This window comes from Daldinia loculata, assembly GCF_022478755.1.
Source record: "Daldinia loculata strain CBS 113971 unplaced genomic scaffold F4817scaffold_81, whole genome shotgun sequence".
Taxonomy (NCBI): Eukaryota; Fungi; Ascomycota; class Sordariomycetes; order Xylariales; family Hypoxylaceae; genus Daldinia; species Daldinia loculata.
The window spans coordinates 85,570-106,847 of record NW_026054935.1 but is presented as its reverse complement, the minus strand read 5'-3'; the positions used below and the strand labels follow the sequence as shown (position 1 = coordinate 106,847).

General features: G+C 46.2%; 8 protein-coding genes across 8 annotated transcripts; 6 read left to right on the top strand and 2 right to left on the bottom strand.

Moving 5' to 3' along the window:
• The first annotated feature begins 258 nt into the window (after positions 1-258).
• On the top strand, positions 259-2,055 carry F4817DRAFT_287518 (NAD binding domain of 6-phosphogluconate dehydrogenase-domain-containing protein). The gene has a single exon (XM_049299628.1). It carries the CDS (start codon positions 532-534, stop codon positions 1,864-1,866), a length of 1,335 nt encoding a protein of 444 aa, XP_049154489.1. The 5' UTR covers positions 259-531; the 3' UTR covers positions 1,867-2,055.
• A 189-nt stretch (positions 2,056-2,244) lies between these two features.
• On the bottom strand, positions 2,245-3,841 carry F4817DRAFT_362021 (putative zinc finger in N-recognin-domain-containing protein; the record flags this gene model as incomplete). Its single annotated transcript, XM_049306470.1, has 2 exons — positions 2,245-3,681; positions 3,749-3,841. The coding sequence occupies 2 exons, from the start codon at positions 3,839-3,841 to the stop codon at positions 2,245-2,247; spliced, it is 1,530 nt and encodes a 509-aa protein (XP_049154488.1).
• Positions 3,842-4,244: 403 nt separating this feature from the next.
• Positions 4,245-7,577, top strand: F4817DRAFT_352024 (DNA replication licensing factor mcm2). Its single transcript, XM_049305175.1, has 3 exons — positions 4,245-4,507; positions 4,571-6,911; positions 6,964-7,577. The coding sequence occupies exons 1-3, from the start codon at positions 4,503-4,505 to the stop codon at positions 7,210-7,212; spliced, it is 2,595 nt and encodes an 864-aa protein (XP_049154487.1). The 5' UTR covers positions 4,245-4,502; the 3' UTR covers positions 7,213-7,577.
• Positions 7,578-7,717: 140 nt separating this feature from the next.
• F4817DRAFT_352022 (amino acid permease/ SLC12A domain-containing protein) lies at positions 7,718-9,972 on the top strand. Its single transcript, XM_049305174.1, has one exon. It carries the CDS (start codon positions 8,365-8,367, stop codon positions 9,847-9,849), a length of 1,485 nt encoding a protein of 494 aa, XP_049154486.1. The 5' UTR covers positions 7,718-8,364; the 3' UTR covers positions 9,850-9,972.
• Positions 9,973-10,214: 242 nt separating this feature from the next.
• F4817DRAFT_352021 (uncharacterized protein) lies at positions 10,215-11,820 on the top strand (the record flags this gene model as incomplete). Its single annotated transcript, XM_049305173.1, has 2 exons — positions 10,215-10,677; positions 10,729-11,820. Coding segments are annotated over exons 1-2 (1,058 nt in total), but the record flags the coding sequence as incomplete, so codon positions are not given.
• Positions 11,821-12,893: 1,073 nt separating this feature from the next.
• Positions 12,894-13,434, top strand: F4817DRAFT_352019 (uncharacterized protein). Its single transcript, XM_049305172.1, has 2 exons — positions 12,894-13,070; positions 13,133-13,434. The coding sequence occupies exons 1-2, from the start codon at positions 12,984-12,986 to the stop codon at positions 13,322-13,324; spliced, it is 279 nt and encodes a 92-aa protein (XP_049154484.1). The 5' UTR covers positions 12,894-12,983; the 3' UTR covers positions 13,325-13,434.
• F4817DRAFT_352018 (uncharacterized protein) lies at positions 13,435-14,361 on the top strand. The gene has a single exon (XM_049305171.1). It carries the CDS (start codon positions 13,636-13,638, stop codon positions 14,257-14,259), a length of 624 nt encoding a protein of 207 aa, XP_049154483.1. The 5' UTR covers positions 13,435-13,635; the 3' UTR covers positions 14,260-14,361.
• F4817DRAFT_352017 (uncharacterized protein) lies at positions 14,341-16,006 on the bottom strand. Its single transcript, XM_049305170.1, has one exon. It carries the CDS (start codon positions 15,830-15,832, stop codon positions 14,777-14,779), a length of 1,056 nt encoding a protein of 351 aa, XP_049154482.1. The 5' UTR covers positions 15,833-16,006; the 3' UTR covers positions 14,341-14,776.
• Between the last annotated feature and the right edge of the window lie 5,272 nt (positions 16,007-21,278).

The window sequence follows — 21,278 nt, the reverse complement described above, 5'->3', positions numbered from 1 at the left end:
CTGCAACTTAACAACTTTGCCATTTTACCGAGGGAGGCGGCTCAGAGGATCAGGGCTATTCGCCGGTATAGTTATCAACCGAGCCATCTCGGGGTAACTATGGTGTGTGTAGTTGAATGTATGTAGGTAGACTTTATACATGCTTGTCTTGTTTCTATTAGTGGGCTAATAGGCGGGCGGAGAAAGGGGGCTAGGGTGAAATACATAATAGTAAAGGCTGAAGTGACGCTCCCCGCCTCCATTCCCGGTAAAGATGGGGGGAAGGGGGGAAGGGGGGAAAGGGGGGGAGGCACCTATACACTTCAGCCGCTACTAGGTCCTATATGGATGGTACTTAGTCCGACTTGATTAGTCGTCTTCAAATTACCGGCTGCGTAGAAGACGGTAGGCTAAGCTTTTTTTTTTTTGCTTTTTCTTTCATCTACGTACGTTACTTGTATACTCGTTTCTTATACGGAGTCTACGACAAGCGGATAGATAATATTCTCAGTTTTTTTTGTTTTTTTTTTGAGTAGTGTTTGAGTTGTAGACATGGCGAATGTAAAGCCAGAGGTCTCGTTCATCGGCCTGGGAGCCATGGGCTTCGGCATGGCGACCAACTTGGTTAAGCAGGGGTATAAGGTGACAGGGTTTGACGTCTGGCAGCCGACGTTAGATAGGTTCCAGGCTGCTGGAGGCAGTACCGCTACGACGCCGGCGGAGGCTGTTAAGGGTAAGGACTACTGCGTGTGCATGGTAGCGACGGCGCAGCAGGCTCAGGCCGTCCTCATCGAAGGTGACAATGCGGCACTCGCCTCGTTACCTAAAGGGGCCGCTCTGCTACTCTGCTCGACGGTGCCGTGCGCATACGTCCAGGCTCTAGAGAAGCAACTTATCGAATTGGGACGGGGTGATATTCGTCTAATCGACGCTCCCGTCTCGGGAGGCGCTGCAAGGGCTGCCGACGGTACTCTTTCAATTATGGCCGGAGGCTCGGATGAGGCAATCGAGACAGGCCGCTTTCTGTTACAGGAGATGTCCGATCCGAAGAAGCTCTACATCGTCCAGGGCGGAGTCGGCGCCGGAAGTAATATGAAAATGTGCCACCAGGTCCTTGCAGCCAACCAAATCCTCGCCGCAAGTGAAGGATTGGGGTTTGCGAGTCACCTCGGCCTGGATCTCCACTCCACGAGCCAAGAGATTATCAAGTCGGACGCATGGGCTTGGATGTTTGAAAATAGACTCCCGAGGATGCTCGATCCCGAGTTCAAGCCCGTTGCTAGCGCCCTGACTATCATCCTGAAAGACACGGGTATTATTACCTCAGAGGCAAGACGTGCCGCATTTCCTACACCCATGACAAGCACAGCAGAACAAGTCTACTTCTCCGGCCTCGGTCGCGGATACGGCCCAGACGACGACAGCAGTCTAATCAGACTGTACACAGAAGGCAAAGGGAAGATAGGACCGGTAAAGGGGCTAGCTGAAAACGACGAGTCGAAGCTAGCCCTCGTCAAGGCGCTATTTAGAGGAATCTACCTCTGCTCTGCCGCGGAGACCATTGCCTTTGCAAAGAGATGTAATCTAGATCTAGACCAAGTCTTCGAGCTCTGCATAAACGCAGCCGGAGGAAGCGCGATACTACAGACGGTTGGACCGGAGATCATCAAGCTTGCTCGAGGAGAACAGGTATCGGTTGGGGATAGCGAGGGGCTAAGGGAACATGCGCAGCAGCTCCAGGAGGCTGTTGAGGAGGCGCAGCGGTTAAAGGTGCCGGTGTATCTCGGTAGTCAGGCGCTTACCCTGACGCGGTTCGCGTTGCACTTTTCTTCCGAAGCAGCTCTAGATATCTCGAGAGCTGCTGTTGCGAAAGCATGGGGTTTATGAGATCGATGTCTGTACTTGGTAGTATATGCTAGGAGACGCAATGTGGGCTGTAAGTAGCTATATAGGCATGTATATAAAATACACTTCATAAGGAGACTGCCTAGAATAATATAATATGAGAGGGTGGAATATATAGACTTACACTCAGATAAAATTATATGAGTTTATTAAGTTATTCCATGTCTGCTGACAATATATCGAACCCGGACGATGAAGATACCTCGGGAATCATGTAATATGATTTTAACTATGGTCAAATATAGACCTGTGGTATTAGTTTCCCGCCAACCCTGATGAGCCTATGCCAAAAAGAACGCCATGTACCTGATTCATTTTTTCAATTACCTTTTCGTTAACTCCCCTATTCATCTATTTCCCCTAGTAACCACTCTGCTCCTGCCTATGATCCTCTTTCGCAGCCTCGCCCGCCTCCTTGATGGCTTCCTCGTCGCCTCTAAGCTTAGCAAAGTACTCCTTGATATCTTCGGCACCGATTGCTTTGCCACTCTCGGCGAACTGCTGGAAGAAGGGCTTGAGACGTTCCTTCAAATGGTTGTACGCCATGACGCCCTCGATCGCCCGGACGCGATCTACGTTCTTGAGAGCAGACTCACCGCGGTCGTACAGTGAGCCGCTGCCGAGAGTCGAACCTTGCTCGGATGCTCCGTCCGAAAGAGGCGGCTCGTAGGCTTCTTCCTCTTCTAGAAGTTGCGGGTGAGCCTTGAGATCTGGGAAGCACGAGGCGCATTTGCAAAATTGGTCGCGGAAATTCGAAGTAGTAAACAACGAGAACTGGCCACTTGGTGCAGAAGGTAGAGATGCTAACTTGCATTCTGTAGCAGATGGAACTTCGTTTTCCTTCTGATCCTCGTCTTTCTTCTCATCCTCATCCTCATCCTTGACTTGTGAGGAACTCTCATCTGATTTGGTTGTGGGTGTGATATCCTGTGCCTCTTCAGACTCATTCTTAACGCGCTTGCTACGGTCGCTATCCTCTTCTGAACCATCATCATCTTCTAGCTTACGTTTCTTAGAGGATGTCTCACTATCCTTTTGAAGAAATACTGCTGGTAAGAATCCGGGGGTTCCAGCATATCTCTTAATCCAAGGATAAGCTTCGACGCATTTATAGCATATGAGATTGTCGAACGCATCTTCGGTAGGGAAGCCGTCCGGCAGAGCGGGGTCTTCATCCTCCTCCTCCTGCGCTTCCTGGTTGCCATTGGCTTGTTGTTCCGTGCCATTCTCCTGAGTCGCATCTTCGGAAATAGTGGGAAGTGTGTTATTACCATTACTATTGGCGCCATTGGCGTTGGGCCTGGGAACGTGTGCTTTCTGCTTTTCGTACCAATTGGGTCCAAGGCCGACGAGACAGCCAGGATGATACCAATCTTCGCCGCAACCACCAGTCTCATGCGTGCCGAGACCTAGGCATTGATACATGGTACCCACCTGTTTGTTAGGGTCGTAATATATAGAACAGGAGCAAAAGCGATTGCGGAAGTTGTGATTATATTTATTGTTGGGACCCGGCTGTTCGGAGTGAACGCCTCCTTTTGTGTTGGTCTCGGGATTGATTCGAAGGGTGCACTGCTGTTCGGGGGTGAATCGCGTAGTACCGCAGTCGCAAGTGAAATTGCGCTTCTGGAAGATCTCAACTAATTCATGTTCACCATGGCATTGGACAGAACATGAATAGCACACGCCGGCAGGATTATAGGGATCGGATGGATTCGTAGGAGGTGGAGTGCAAGTTAGACAGGCGAATACATTCTGTCGCAATGGTCCAAGTGGCTTGGTGCAGTTCTCGATGCTCTAGAGATAACAATTAATTAATTAGTAAATTGTTGAATGGTTCGTCCAGGTAATATCAGCAACTTACATAGGGAAGAGCTTCGCGAGCATCGGCTTCCAGCTGCAGTTGATCTCTAATAAAGTCGGCGGCAGTTTGAGAGTCGTCAGACTGTTGCGACATGCTCTGGGTGCGCGGGCGTGAAGAGCTGCCGTTAGTTTCGGGCGCCTCCTGGGAGGTAGCCGGAGCCGATGATGGATCCATTATAATGACAAGAATGATTTGCAAAAATGGGGGAATGAGAAGAAGAGCTTAAATAATAAAATGGTATTTGTAGACGTGTCGGCGCGCTGGAAGAGCTGTTGTGAATAATGGGGGGATACAAATAGAATAGTTAGAACCAACTTAGATAGAGCGGCGCCTTAGTTTATCATAGGAGCGCGCCGCAAATATGATGTCACAGTGGGCGCTTCTCCAGAGCGATACCAATTCGCACTATACAATCAAGTACACCTTATGTGGGACTGCACGGTGTGCATGCGAACAGGGAATAGAGAACTCTAAGTCCCAAGTACCTGCTATGTATTTTATAGTGTGTACTTAAAACCTAAAGGTGTGTGTTTAGTGCCACTTTACGCGAGCTCGACGCGTATGGACGCGACTTCCAATTTGTTTCGTCGCGCCCACCCCACAATTCACTTTAGTCCCCTTTCTCTTCATTTTCCTTCTTGGGTTCCACTCTCACTCTCACTGTCCCTCTTGTTCTCATTCTAGTTTCTCTCCGAATTACCAACTATTTCCTCCAAGTGCTCTCTGACAGAGAGTAATAAAAAAAAAATACACAATGAGGTGAGTTCATTCCATACCAGGGTATATAACTTATAGCATTAAATTTTCCTAACCTGCTTCCAGTTCCCCTCTACGAATGAATATGGACTCCGCAAACCGCGGTACCGCCCCTCGTGCGAACCGCAAACGTTCCCGCACGGGCGGTGATGCTTCCTCTTCCGTTGCTGCCTCTAGTCCCATGCCCTCTTCTCCCCCCGCCTTCAACATTGCCCACGGCGGTGACGACGATGATGACATTGAGGAGGAGGCTGAGGTGCAAGATGATTTGGACGACCTTGACGAGATGGCCGAAGACGATGTAGACCTCTTCCGTGAAGGTTTCGAGCGAGATTACAGAGAGAAAGATGACAATGATGCCTACGAAGGAATCGATATTGATGATGACGGCGAATTTGACGATATAAACCTCGGTGAGAGGAGAAGATTAGAAGCTCAGCTAAACCGTCGAGACCGAGAAGTAGCTCGTAGACGGCACGGGCCCCAGGCTTTTCTCCAGGATGAGGATGAGGATGGCGATATTGATCTAACTGCCCAACCCCGTCGCCGCCGTCATCATTACGACGAAGATCCAGACGAAGAAATGGACCAGGATATTATGGACGAAGAACTCTCCCTTGAGGCCCTGCAAGATGTCAAAGCTGCTAGTTTGACCGAATGGGTGTCTCAGCCGTCAGTGCAACGCACTATCAAGCGAGAATTCAAGGCCTTCTTAACAGAATATACCGACGAGAGCGGTTCCTCGGTCTATGGTAATCGTATTCGAACCCTTGGTGAAATCAACGCCGAGTCGCTCGAGGTGTCATACGACCATCTATCCTCGTCCAAGGCCATCCTCGCATACTTTCTCGCCAACGCTCCCACCGAAATGCTTAAGCTTTTCGACGACGTAGCCATGGATGTCGTTCTCCTCCATTACCCCGACTATCAGCGCATCCACTCTGATATCCACGTTCGCATCTTCGACCTGCCCGTTCACTATACTCTTCGCCAGCTGAGACAGTCGCATCTCAACTGCCTCGTGAGAGTGAGCGGTGTTGTTACTCGACGAACTGGTGTTTTCCCCCAGCTAAAATATGTCAAAGTCGACTGCACTAAATGCGGCGTGACACTGGGCCCCTTCCAGCAGGAGTCTAACGTTGAAGTCAAAATTTCATTCTGTCAGAACTGCCAGTCTCGCGGCCCCTTCACCTTGAATTCGGAAAAGACTGTTTACCGTAACTACCAGAAGTTGACACTCCAGGAATCGCCTGGAACCGTACCTGCTGGCCGTCTACCTAGACATAGAGAAGTCATCCTGCTCTGGGATCTGATTGACAAGGCGAAGCCTGGGGAGGAGATTGAGGTCACCGGTGTCTACAGGAACAACTATGATGCCCAGTTAAATAATCGTAATGGGTTCCCTGTTTTTGCTACAATTCTCGAGGCAAACAATGTTGTCAAAGCGCACGATCAACTTGCTGGGTTCAGACTTACCGAAGAGGACGAGCACGAAATCCGCAAACTTTCTCGGGATCCCCAGGTCATCGATAAGATAATCAACTCGATAGCACCTAGCATCTACGGGCACACCGATATCAAGACTGCTATTGCCTTGTCTCTTTTCGGTGGCGTCGCAAAGATAGCCAGGGGTGAACATCATGTGCGAGGAGATATTAATGTTCTCTTGCTTGGTGATCCGGGTACAGCCAAGTCTCAGGTCCTGAAGTACGTAGAGAAAACCGCGCACCGAGCTGTTTTTGCCACTGGTCAGGGAGCTTCTGCTGTTGGTCTTACGGCTAGTGTCCGTCGAGACCCTTTAACTAGTGAATGGACATTGGAAGGTGGTGCTTTGGTGCTTGCTGACAAGGGCACATGTCTCATTGACGAGTTCGACAAGATGAATGATCAAGATCGAACATCTATCCACGAGGCTATGGAACAGCAAACCATCTCCATTTCGAAGGCGGGTATTGTTACTACCCTACAAGCTCGATGTGGTATCATTGCGGCAGCTAATCCGATCGGTGGCCGTTACAACTCTACAATCCCTTTTTCGTCCAATGTCGAACTGACTGAACCTATCCTGTCGCGTTTTGACATTCTTTGCGTCGTACGAGATACTGTGGACCCTGCTGAAGACGAGCGTCTGGCTCGATTCATTGTTGGCTCCCATAGCCGGAGCCATCCGTCTACCCAAGCTGCTGATGGTTCTATGGAGGTTGAGCACGACTCCGAGGCGGCACAAGAGAGCCAAGCGCAACAAAAGAAAGAAGGCCAAATCCCCCAGGAGCTACTACGAAAGTATATTCTATATGCACGAGAGCACTGCCAACCGAAGCTTCTGCATATGGATGAAGACAAGGTTGCGCGACTCTTTGCAGATATGCGACGAGAGTCGCTAGCTACCGGAGCATATCCAATCACTGTAAGTTGCTCCGCTTGATGCATTTGGATGACAGCACTAACTTAACTTTCAGGTCCGTCACTTGGAAGCTATCATCCGAATCTCGGAGTCTTTTTGCCGAATGAGATTATCAGAGTATTGTTCTGCCCAGGACATTGACCGTGCCATTGCTGTCACTGTTGATAGTTTCATTGGTAGCCAAAAGGTCAGCTGCAAGAAGGCGCTCGCGCGCGCTTTTGCCAAATACACGTTAGCAAGGCCAGGTGCAAATGGCGCACGGAGAGGCGCGCAAACTCAGCGTAGGACTACTGTAGCGGCTTAGACTAAGGGAGGTTTTTTATCGTACACGAGGTGACTTAATGTTGGAAGGTTATGAATTTACGTGGTGTCAAGAGCACGGTACTCAAATTCGGCGTTAAGCATGGTTGATGATGATGATGATGATGTTGATACGGATGTGGTAATACGACTTGTGGGATTTAAAGTGTTGTCTTTACTCCGATACGGATTGCCAATTAGGAGTCTATTAGAGTTGTTGCGTTCCTCTGCACAAGCCATTTCTTAGTATAGAGGGTAGCTTAGAGTTAGGAAACTAAGAACAAGGAACTGTAATGTTTTGTTAGTATAAGATGAACTTTTGTGAAGTAGACTTTTAGTCCGCTTCAACTTACACCAACCTAATGTATCGAACCAAGTGTTTTGCTAAATCCGAAACTCTGTCCAAGTAATCATATAGTAACTCGCATCATTTATAATCATACCTAATAGTTTCGAAGATGTTGATGCTTGAACGGATAACCTTTCAACTCTTAAATATTTTTCACTATTCCCCCTATTCTTATGTATCTCGGACTAACCCTTCCTTTACCCTCACATTGCTTCTTAAACACTGTATCTCAACCAATCGCAGCCCAGGTAGATATCTAAGCTTAATGCTTAAGCTTCCCCTTAGACATTAAACTAATGTTGGTACAAGCTGCCAAAAATACCTGAAAGTTTCGATATAAGTTCCGTGCCTGCTTCCAAGCTTTCTATAGTACAACTTTTATAAGGGGGCGTCAGTGATAGCAGCACGTCAAACCGCGCTTGACATGTTTATACTCCTGTTATCTAAAGTTTCTGTATCCCGGACTCCGTTCTCGGATATATGTCTTTGATAATTACCATTTTGCCTTTTGAGCTCAGGCACGGAGATATGTTTTGTAAATCTATATAATCCTGTCTATCCTCTGCCTGTTTCTTCCTGGATTCTTGGAATGAGAGTAATCCTCAGTTCATACGCACGCGACTATAAGTTCTAGACTATAAGTTCTACTCTAATAGCATAGCTACTAACATCTAGATCGTCTTGCAATCATCCTCTAACGAAGGCTCAGATTTTGCTATACAAAATCAGGTCTAACGATATCCTTACCTCTCAATCATACCTACCTTAGGTACCTAACACGTTTTATCTTACTCTTTATTCTTCATCATGGATCTCACTAGCTCGGCCGACACGTCGCTCAAGAAGGTCATCACGACCCGCCAGTTCGTCTTGATGGCCCTCAGCAGCTCCATCGGTGCCGGCGTGCTCCTCGCCACCTACTCCAGTCTGGCAGTAGGAGGCTCCGCATCACTCCTCATATCTTTCATCGTAGTCGGATTTGCCGTGTGGATCACCATGTGCGCTCTCGGCGAGCTTTCGGCTGCATTCCCAGTTAGTGGCTCATTCTACGAATATTCGGTGCGCTTCATCTCGCCAGCCTGGGGCTTCGCCATGGGATGGAACTACGTCATCAACTTCATCTTCATCGTCGTCTTCGAGCTGGTAGTCATGCTGCTTTGCACGCGGTATTGGGAACCGGACTTGCCAGCATACTACGTCCTTCCGGGGTTCATAAGCGGGCTCGTCCTTGTGAACGCGTTTGGCGCAAAGTGGTATGCCGAAGCAGAGAACGTATTCGCGGTCTGCAAGATGATCGTTCTCACGGCTTTTACCATTGTCGCCGCCTTTATCGCCACCAAAAACATTCCGGCTGATACCCGGCCCGCCGAGGAGCTCGGGGTTAACTTATGGATGCAAAATGCATTCAGGAATGGCCCTATCGGATTTCTCTATGTCTTTATGACTGCCGGGATGGCATATGGAGGAACCGAGATGCTTGGTCTGACCGCCGCCGAGTGCGAAAAGCCCCAGAAAGTTATGCCTCTCGCTTGTAATATTGTACCACTACGAATTATTTGGCTATACCTGGTTCCCATCTTGATGCTCGGCATGGTACTTAAGGTATCCCTTGACGGCGAAGTTCAATCTGGTGGGATCAGTCCTTTGGTTGCTGCAATGGATCAAGCCAACCTCCCAATAATTGGTAGCATCTTCAACGGCATCATCATCATCGCCATCTTTTCGATGGCGAGCGCCAGCGTTTTTGCCTCGTCGCGAGCTCTTCAAGCCATGTCGGCAAGAGGGATGGGGCCACGCCTCTTCGCAAAGATAAAACGGGGTTACCCAATCTGGGCGCTGGCATTGGTATTCTCGATTTCGCTCCTGTCGTTCATCAAAATATCCAAAGACGGTGACATAGTGTTTAACTGGCTCTTGGCTCTGGCTTCTGGCTCAAACTACTTTACCTGGATTTCCATCTGCGTATGCCACATCCGGCTGCGGCTTGCTATACGTAGGAAGGGGCTGGAGAATCGAGATGTACTGAAGTGGCAGTCCCCACCTGGAATCGGCGGAAGCATGATAGCGATTGTAATATTCGTCTTTGGTCTCGCAGCTCAGATTATCGCGGCGGTGCAGAGTCCGCTTCCAAACCCCCCTCATGTTCTCTCAAGCTTTCTAGGAATTATTGTTGTTTTCGTATTCTGGGCAGGATATATGGTACTCGGGAACAGTGTGCTTTTGACTCCCCTCGATCAAATCGACCTTCAGGCAAAGGCGACGGAGCCGGTTGAGAATGGCGAGAGCGTCTAAATCAGAAACGGAATGTCGCAGAATTATTCATAATATATATTAATATAGATAGAGAGAATGGTAGTAATTATTATTTATGTACCTGTCTGTGTTTACTGTGATGCTTCGTCTCTCATGAAAAAAGTAGATGGATGTTATGAGATGAGAGGTTGTAGATATTCATCATGTACCCATGTAATTGAAGTACATGTCGCTAATTGGATTGAAAGACCTTGGGTACATGTGGTTACGCGTGGGTAACATGCCCAGGTACATGAGTAACACAGCGCTAGAGCTGATAGTAACCTAAAAAGTAATCGATAAGCAGCAACGCCTAACCATATCTAGACTCATTTAGTGCGCAAACGACGACCTACTGCACTTAGCGGATACACACCCACTATCCACTAACTTAAGGTATTGCTAGCTTAAGCCTTAAGCTTTAGGTTGCGTAGGAGCTCCGCCTTTGTCCCCTTCCCTTTCCAATCATGAACTTCCCTCCTCAACCTTCACATCTTCTCGAAAACTCCCAACAACAAAACCCCGGCCCCCAAAACCGACAGCTACCACAACAGCAACCTGTTTACTTGACCAACAGCCCCGGTACCATGCAGGGTAACGGCTCTGGCGCCGGTCCTGGCGTAATGTCGATTGGGCCCACGCCCGCTGGCCATCAGGCCGAACTTAATATTATCTATGGCATGGTCGAGGAGCTGTCGCGTCAGCTGGCTGAGAACAGACGAGTGACCGAAGATATTGTCTCAGGACTTGGGAGGGTGCGAAATCGGGCGCGGGATCGTGGTTTAACAAATGACCAGGTGCTTGGAGAAGCGGCAGATGAAATATTTGGTACGTTCTAATATGTCTTTAGTTGCCCAATCGCTAATCATGCCAGTACAGCGCAAGAACCGAATTTAGAGGCTCTCGTGTCTATCTTAACAGAGTCCCTCGACCGCGCTAAGCTCTCCCGTGACGCCAACTTCTCTCTTCTTACCAGCTACGCCCGAGTTCTCGCCAATATACTCTCCCAATTCCACGCGTACAAGCAAAAGCACGTCGCCGACGTATCTGCCTGGCACCGTTCCTACCGAGCACAGCTGGCCGAAGCCCGCGCCGAGAATTCGCGCCTACGTGAGCAGATGTGGGAGATGCAGGAGCACGCCGGCCGCGCTAACCAGATGCTGCGCGAGTTCCGTAAGAAATACGATGAGAACGAGGAGCGGTGGGAGAAACGTGTAGACGACAAGGCTAGGAGACAGGAGATCCGCTTCTGGAAACGTATGGCCATGCCCGAGGTTGCCGAGTCCGAGGAGGGATACTGGAGCGATGACGACGACTTAGTAGACCCCGTCGAGAAAGAAAGGTTGAAGGAGGTAGAGCGCAAAGTTGCCGAACAGGCCCTTGCTGGCGTTGGTAGTACCAGCAGCCAAGGGGAGGATTCAGAAGGAGAAGGAAGCGAGCCGCGAGCCCTGTCAGCAAGCATGATTGGGGGCGTGGCCATGGATAGAGAGGGGAGTGATATTGCTAGGATCATACCGGTACCGCCTCCGAGACCAGCGAGTACAGGGAGTACGGGGAGTATAGGACAACTGCCTAGCTAGGAGGTTGAGCCGACTTTGCCTAACACTTAATATGCATTAATATGGCGTTGAGGCTGATTCGATTGAAGAATAATACCCCGAAGGAGAACGATTCGAGCTAGCTAGATTACTTATGCTACCTATCCCGAAGACTGAAGTTAATATGATGTCTTGCTAGTCGCTAGGCTATCTGCTCCTTTATCTTCATGTTGTGCGCTTGTATACTAGATTATATCAAGGCATGTTTATAGCATTAGCCGTCCCGAGGGAACAAACTCCTTAATGCAAATTATCTTCCCTAAGATGTTCTCTAGGCGATCAAATTCGAAGCACGGTGTTACTTTGACGTGGTAGCTCACCGCTAATATTAATATATGCGTATAAATCCGAGATAATAAGGGCGTGTTGAAGGTGTCCTGAAATTAAGGATAATATGGCTAATAGCTAAAATGTGATTTTCTTATACTCCCCTAAATGATACTTGATAGAGGACACGAGCTATGGAACGGCATTGCAGTTATCGTGAACCAAGTCGTTGCCTAACATGCGGCACCGCCAACCTGCCAGTCACCAACTGATCAATCTCTTAGGCAATGAGGTACAGCTGTCAAAGTACCTACCCACGAAGTAAAGGATATATATCTAAATTGCAAACTGAACAATCAGCCGACGCCCCCCGCCCGGGCGACTTGAGGTCAGAGAAAACCCCACTGTGGTGTCTTATGCTGGACCGTTCTTACGAATGTGACTTGACAGCAGATACCAAACGAAGCCGGTTTTTCGTAGGTCTTGGGTTCGAATCCCCTGCCCCTATCCGAGGGGATTCGAACCTGGGGCTGAGCTTTTTTATTTTTGCAATTTTTTTTTGCGTCCGCTTTTTCTTCCTTTTTTGTTTCCTTTTTTCCTTTTTTTTCTTCTTTTCTTTTCTTTCCTTCGCACTTACATAAATAACCCTCATCATATGCGGCTCGTATGCGTGAACGATGCGGTCGATCTAACATGACAATTGCCTAGGTTAATAATAGCTATTTTGGTTATTGCACAAAAAGTATTTAAGGGTATTTATCTATTATTTTACACCTTTCCACATAGTAGATGGTAGAACACAAGTTAGGATAGCCCTTTACGGAGAGGGTGGCTTAGTAGTCTTCAGTCACACATTTCTTACGTGCTTGAGCTATGTAAGTCATCAAATAGTATTATTAATATCAAGATTCCTTAATAACCGAGATGTCAAGGTCGACTATCGAGGCAACTTTCTAAACTAAGGCTCAGCTATATTATACTCGACGTTGTGCTAGAGAACTGAGGATCTGAAGTTTATATATAAATTAGCTGTAGCCCCTGTAACATACCCTTGTACTTCCCATCAGTCGCTTCTATTAATAACTATCCCCCGTAGGGCTGCATGGATACTTATGATGCCCATTTCAACAATGGGGAGAGCTAGTCCTAATTTGACCTTACTTTTTCATAAGCGAAAGCAAAGAGTCTTGTATATAGACGGCATTTCGTTGAGGATCGGTTTGTATAGTCGTATACTGAAACCAGCTGAGCTAAATAAATAAAGATGTTATGATTTGTACTGATGCAATGAGGCTATGCTCCTGTCTAAATCCTTCTGAGGCTGAAGGCACCAGACGAGCGTGCGGAATGAATATGGTGAGTTAAGACTATAGCATTACTTATGGCCTTGTTGGTCGCATACTAATTGTTGCGTATAGGGCCGGTTACACTTTGACATTTTTCTCTTTGCCTCGGCTTTGATACATATCGGTAGCATCATTGGCTTTTTTACTGGGATGGGAAATTTGGGCTACATTGTATTTTGGTATGGGATGTGGCTTCTGATTACTGCTGTTGCTTGGATTTCCACTTGGGCTCCTGAACAGCCCAGCAGCCATGTCCAAGTTTAAGGCCTTATATGTACGACAGCGCTTGTTAAAATATGAGTGATAGAAAATAGAGGAGCGAAGGATTCGGAATTGTCAGCCAATGAAATGGAGTTGCTGTTGTGGAGTGTACGATGACAAAAAGAACTTGGTCAGTCTGGTATAAGTAAATTAAGCAGCCAAGTCGTGATCCTTAAAACCAATATAATAATCCAACTCATCCAAACCGCTATGAACCTCTAGGATGGAATAGTTGACTACTATCTATCTGCGATACTATAACCCATAGTACGCAAACGAGAGGCACGTATTAAATGAGTTGATAATTCCCTGCAATGTCTGTGCCCCCGGGTGGTTGGGTCTGTAACTGCTGGGCTGCGACCCTTCGTGTTATCAGCCAATCCGAAGCGCCTTTCCGACCCCAATCTCCTTCTTCCTTGCAGCATCTACCCCGGAGCATGTCGCTTAGCGATGTACTCACTTTCGGCCGCAACCTTCTCCAGCATTGGGAACTTTTGAACGGCTGCGCTAGCTCTGACACCCATCTTAATCCGTTGGTCTTTCGCTTCATAGCCGACGCTATTAGCCGCATTTTAACTCTGCACGAATTGGCTATCGAGGGTTTATCAAAAAGAGATGCGCCGGAGTCGAGTGTTTGGGAGAGTTCCGGTGCGGGACCCGATTTGAACATGTCCGGAAATGCCATGTCGCCGATCCGGAATACGGCGCCGACGTTTATTTCTAGCCTGGTGTTAGACGACGAGGAAGAAATCGCCATCGTCGGTCGGGAAGCTTTGATACATTCTCTCATGTGTCTCGGAGCTGTACTACAAGACATCGAAGAGGAAACTCGCCAGTTTGATCAGGGCCAGTTTACTATTGTAGATAAACCGTTGCGAGATGAAGAGATAAGAGAGCTCATTGGGAGGCTGTTTCGCCTATTAGGAAAGGTCAATTAGTTAGGTCGGGAGGATGCATTAAGCCCCTAGGTATATCTACTCCAGACAGAAACATACATAGTAGATCTGAGTATCATCTGAAGAATCAAGACTTTAACATGATACTGTTATGTCTCAGCGTATTGACATGTCCTCTGTCCCATCTATTCATATTTTGATACAATATAAATAAACATAGCTACAGAAATCGCGGAACTACATTACCTACAGACCACTAACTCAAAGTTCCCTTCTCATGGCATTTATTGGGTATCACACTTAAAAGTCTTACGCCATCAACGCCATTCCCCCTTGTAGCGATTCCATCCTCCTCAACAAGTCTTGTATCAAAAGTCTCGCAGCATCACCTATAACCCCCGCGCTATCGCCCCAATCGAGCGGGCCGGACAGAGTATCCCTTGGATAGCTCTCCTGCCGTGTCCTTCCCATTTCCCTCAGCGCCGCCTGTATCTTCCGTATCCGCAGCCGCAATATTGCAATTACGGCACCCGCCTTAACCGGGTTTTCCACCAGAAAGTCACCAACCCGTATGTTGAGGTCGGCCGACGGAATGGGGAATATGGTCGAGTAAACTGCGAAAGGAGCGCTCGAGACGCCGGGCCACAGTTCCCGGAAGGGGATCGCCAGACGGGTCTCGGATCACCCCGCTTACAGAGTTGGATCTTGAGGCAGCGAAGCGGAAGTTCTCCTCGAACATGGCGACGACACGTTCTGCTAGCATAGAGAGACCGAGAAGCACAGGCCTGTCGGAGGTGAGACAGCTGCGTCCGCGATGCGAGTGGCCGGTGCAGGAGAAAAGGCAGCAATGAAGGGCTCGAAAGTCGCGCTCCGCTTCGAGTGCAAGGTCTATTTGTGGCGGACGTGGTGCAGCGTTTAAGGCCTGCTCTAGCTTTGAAGTTCGCGTGAGGATAGCTGTGTAGCAATCGGTAGTAGAGTCCGAGACAACTTTCCCAACAGGCCCGTCAAGAGCCACCAGAGGAGCGGACCTCGGAGTTGTGTTTGACGGTCCCGAGCGAAAGGGCTTGATATTGCTTGCTGGTACAGAGGTCCAAGAATCCACCTCGTGGCGTGGAGTTCCGCCATGATCAACCGTGGAAGTAAACCCGTTAGGTTGAGACTGATGAGACGTCTCGATCTCGTTACCCATCGGACTATCGTGATGGTCAACGCTTAGAGTACCTGTGAGACTGGGGTCCCAACTCCGGAGGTGATCTTGCGATGCGGTAGCAGCATAGGACCCCAAGCCTATGCTAGCGAAGTTCGCCGTTAGGGGAGGATTGTTCCCATTCTCATATCCCCGTTGACGGTCACTTGCAGGGACACTGTTCAGCGTCGGTGCCATTGTCTCAGGACTTGGCGGACTCTCATCCATAGAACTCATCGAAGCGACATTGTCAACTTTCTTAGGTCTACCCATACGCCTCAGGGGGCTATAGACGCATCGAACTCCCTTGTTAATGCATCGTTTACACGATGGCTTATCCTGACTACATCGTAGTTTGATGTTTTGGCAGCGATCGCATGACGTGCGGTACTTGACGGGCTTGCTAGGAGCCCGAGGTGATGCTGCCATTTATGTACGCTTTGACCTGAAAGCGACAAGATCCGTTATTAATTATCGTCCTTGGTTACTATTGGATCTTTCTTTTTTTCTTTTTTTTTTTCTTCAAATTGATATCAAACTGCTTGGAGCCGTGATGGCTTCATTTTGATTTATAAGTCTGCTAAAAGCTGACGCCTACTATGGTGGACGGTTAGGACATTTATGCCAAAATCAGGAAAATGGATCAGGGCTTTCCAAAAAGGGTAATATAGCAGGTGCACAGTATACTATGCGGGGTATATACAAAGTAAAATATAATTTTTTATTATTATTTAACCAATTAAATTAAAAGATTCGATTGTTAATTTAAATTTTTAATTATTTTATATATATAATACATTTAAATAACTTTATAAAAACAATAATTTAAACGTTATAATTGGTATTATTTTATAGCTTTAATTAATGCGAAAATAATGGATTAAATTACATGTTTATGCGAGGTATATTAAATATTATATTATTATTAAAATATTTGGAGTTTATTTGGAATAATTTTATTAAAATGCTTTTAAAAAGTAGTTATCACGTGTTTACTTTTCCAGACAAACGTTATTTAATTTTATTATAATATAATAATTAAAAAGCCGATTTAAATGTAGTTTAAATTATTATTTTCGCATTAATTAAAGTTATAATATGATATTAATTATAACGTTTAAATTATTATTTTTAAAAAGTTATTTAAATGTGTTATGTGTATAAAACAATTAAAGATTAAATTAACAATGGAATTTTAAAGATTAATAATAAAGATGGCCCGGATAATAAGGCCTATATAATTACATATATATAATTACATAACCTTTTAATATTTTTACCAATTTTAATTTAAATTACATGTAATTAAAACCGTAATTTTTGTTATTTTTTAATTAAAATAGTAATACTTTTTAAAAAAAACTTAAATAAATATTTGTTAAGTTATTACAGTATAAGTTGAAAAAAATGTATGTATTACCTTATAAATTGTGTATACAAGGTAAATAGTCGAGTTTATACTGTACCCCTAACGTTACTATTACCGTATTAAACATAATGCCACCAACTTTTTCGATTTTAGCACAAATGTCCTAACCGTCCACCATACTTACTATTAAATGATTATATAATCGGATTAAAAAGGCATAAAAGGGCGACGTCAGGGGTTACACAGAAGGGCAATTCGGATAAAAGAAATACCGCGCCGCAAATTGCATTTTCCTACAAGTGATATTGTAGAAGGCATCTATGCATGTGGTCCTTTTTAACAAAATCGAGCATTAAACATATTGTTGTTATTTAGTTATGCCGTTATAAAGACATGATTTTCTTTTGGGAAATCATCATAGGCGGAGCGGAGCCTGCTACTGTGCTTTATAACACGCAAACAAGAGTACCTCGACCCCAATACAGATTCTCGCTCGGTAGCAAATGTAGTAGAAGAGATGTCAATAGTAATAAGTAGATACAGGCTTATCTATTTATTCTTATTGAGTTGGGTATTTATAGGTGCAGTTTTCATTCCGATACATTGTTCCCCTTGATATACAGTTGTCATACCTATGACCTATAACTTATATTGTTGTCCTACGATGTTTAGATAAGCTGTCACAAGCAGCCACTGTATAAGAAAATAGAAATGATTATGTATTCTATACTTTGATCCTGGAACCATAAGTAGACTGAAATAGTCACTTAGGCGAGTTTTGGTCTTCATAATTCTAGATTAGAAACAGTAATACCCATGGTAGGGACGGGAGAAGTTCATAAATTAGGTACACAGGTGTACTGGTTCTAGTTCAGCATCCCTTTAAAGAATGCTCGTTACATTATATGGAGTATATGTCCATGTTCACTCCGTTATATAGGTCTCCTGCGCGGGATCTGCGGTATACCTACAACTATTCAGATGAGCTTGGTACCTAGGCTACCAGGTATATGGAATTTTATTATCTTTAACTCACCATATGGGCTGATGTAGATCGACTCCGTGGGCGAGAATATAGTATCTGGAAAGAATACAATAAAATTTCCTAACGTGCTTGATATAACATGCACAAGGTCAAACGATGCAAGACGCCATATCTTTCGTCTGCGAGGTGACTATAGCTAGTGGAACTGCTGCAATATAAATCTGTTGCCCTCTAGTAAGACATCATCACCTACGCCGCGCAGATAAATCGACAGGGCAAAGTCTCTTGCAATGAGATTCAATTCTTCACCAGCTGTGGTATCGGAAGCCAAAAAGACAACAGGCGCGAGGCGCCAGCAGAAGCAAAGCTAATAAGGATAACATATATTGACCATAAATGAAGTGCAATTTATCCCACCAATTAGCGGCCTAAGGTTCGGCATTTGCCCATGGTTGTGGTATGCGGGATGTGTGGTTAACTTGCACTTGACGATGTTAGAACATGTAGCTGAGTATATTAATTGCAGGTTTGTCAAACAGGATAATCTGGTAAATTGGTATATTGGCAGGTTTTAAATATATTATTTCGTCATTTTGTGTAGTCAACGACGGTGTACGATAATACCTTGGGTAGTTTATAGCTCTTAGTTATATCTATTATTATTATTATTGTTATTTTATTATATGGAACCGTATAGTTTTTCTTGGTTGCGGGGTCTAGTTGAATCGGTAAACTCGTCCTACGCTCATATGTATAAGGATTAGAAAGCCTTGCACATTTTTAAGATCTTGAGTAATAAGAGATTTGCAGATCGTGAGATGATTCATCTATTACTTAACAAAACGGGGGCTAGACTCGCGAGTTTGGGACCGACCGTTAATACGGACGTTAGCATGGACGTTAAGGGTATTTCTCCAAGCATAATCGTGGCAAGCGATTGCCGATCACTCCGCGTTTAATCCGCATTGAACTCGATCAGCAAGTTGAGACGAAAGGCAGTGCAAACTGCTGAAGATCTTGTCTAGATCAAATGCTTGCTAGAGCACAATTCAACATGGAACATCCCGAGCGACCCGGCAGTCCGAGCCAAATTTTCAGGGGGTGCGATCCCTCTTCCGTCCTGATCGGTCGCGGCCCGCAACCACGATGGCCTTTTACTATGTATAGCCTACATATTCTCAGAACGAGTCATGCGTATTTCATGTAAGGCGCAGCGAGTCTTTCTCATAGGCACCCTGAGAACCGACTTTCCTATATCTGCGAAAATAGATAGAAGCAGGAGCTCTTAAGGAGGAAGGGTATTGAGGGCATGGGTCGAAATATGAACCATGTTTCACAGCATGGCGGGGACAGCATCACGACATGAGCGATTCCTACGTAGCAAGCAGGCCTCGCTCGATTGGGAATCTGAAAGATCTCTGATGATTTGCTGGAAGGGATCATGAACTCTGACCGAGGTTCCCTCTGGCTGGCGAATGCGCCAACAGTCTGGAAGCGCATGCAGGTGAATGATTGTTCTATGTAGGTATTTAAGTCGAGGCTGATATAGGAAAACCGGCTCCGATCACTAAAAAGGGAGGTGAAACAACTTTCCCTGACTTCTGATAGGTTTATTTAAGAGACGACTCTTTTTGGCAAATCCTATCGACCAATCGGCGATTACTCACTCCTTATAAGGAATGCAGAGCGGATACATATGTGAAGATTTATACCTCAAAAAATAAATCGGCTTTCTATCGGTATTAGTAGAGGAGCAAATGTTGTAAGACAGTCTAGACTTTTTACAAGCAGACTGTCGTGTCAGGTCGGGTGGTAATGAGGGACTTCACTCGTTAGTGCCCATTGGCCTAGGCCGAAGCCAAGTGGAAAGAAAAGAATATCACTGGACGGAGGGCTTAAGCGAAGATCCCAAGCACTTGCATATCGCCGGACCTGCGCCGTCCGGCATTTCAACTGATAAGATGAGATTTTGGTAGCAAACCTAGCCGTAACTAGGAAAAGATACGCACTTTTCTCCCGTTGGGTCGACGGGGAATTTTCTCGAACTTGAAAAGATCGTCGGTTACTTCTCCGGAGTTGAATATAGCGTGAAAGCAGTCAGCCTCTAGCGTATCACCATTCACAACAGGAAACAACTTAAGCTGTGCTAGCAGTTCAACAGAACCTACAATGCGGAGGACGTGGACTAGGAGAACAATAGGATCCGTCATCGTATGACCTAGGCTATTAAGCGCTTCGGCGTACGCTTATTATTCTCGAGGCGGCGCGGTAAAAATAAAATATATTCAACATGGCTCGTGGGAATAGGAGGTATTGCTGGGCGCGCGCTTAATACAAACGGAGTTATTTTCAACCCCTTCCCGCGGTTATCGTCAGTAAACGCTTAGTGTAGCAACGGTAGTTCTCAGTGTTGTAGCGGGTAAATATGAACAGTGATACAGATTGTTACTTTGATATCTTTGTTGAGTTGTTCATTCGTAAATACTACAGTAAGACTGTTGTGCTGGTTGTAACCCGTATGTATAGGTATGTAAGAGGTAAGGATTGAAAATTAAAGCCAGGTTTGACCAATCCAGTGAGATACCTACGACCTGTACTACGCACATGTACACGAACTAAATCAAGCTTACATAACTGCATAGGTAAGTACCGAGAAATGCACAGGAAAGAAGAAAGAATAGGGTAGGGGGGCCCAGTTTATCTTTCGTTGTCTCACCATGAAGTTATAAACCCCTGCCAACCCGTTGGACAGAACATCCAAATTTGTACAGTACTTATCTGATTGGTTGTTCCCGTACATAATAGCGTGCTGAGTGCAGATGCCAACTCAGCGTATGCCGTACAGTACCTTGCATACCTAGGTAACCAGGGGCCACGCTAAGCTAGCTAGCCTATTCTAGATGCACGGTGCCCCTGTCCCCTTTTTTTCTCCTTCATTTTCTTCATCCTGGCCAAATCGATTGCACCAACCCCTCTCTCCCACATGCGGGAAACCTTTTTTAACGACCTGGCGATGGACTGTTGGAACCGCGTCGGCTGCCGGCCTTCGGTCTACGAGAATTTTACAGAACTTTGCAGCCGAACTTATGTACAATGCATCTCACATCATACTTGCCAACTCATCGTGGTTGGTTGTACGAGCCTTAAGAAAAAGGGGTTTGCTGCTCAATGAGATGTCAAGAATATGATGGGCTACAATATGACAAGTTTTCTCTTGATAGGTATTATCCATCATAATATTACCACTATTAATGCTGACTGAGAGACTAGACCCGTTGGGCTCCATCTTAAAAAGTTGAAAGGTGACGGGGCAAGCCCACGCCGCTCGGAGCTTTTTAGGAGCACGACAGGACAGGCAAGACAGAGAGCTCGGCGCGTCGCGAGTGGTCAGTGCTAGGGCCAGTGCTGGCTCAGAATTCAGGAACAGCGCGCCCAATGTTACTCTGGGGTTTCCTACCCACCATCTCAGGCCTATCCAGATGCTACCAGGGCATATATCCAAGCCGTATTTCCAGTCAGTC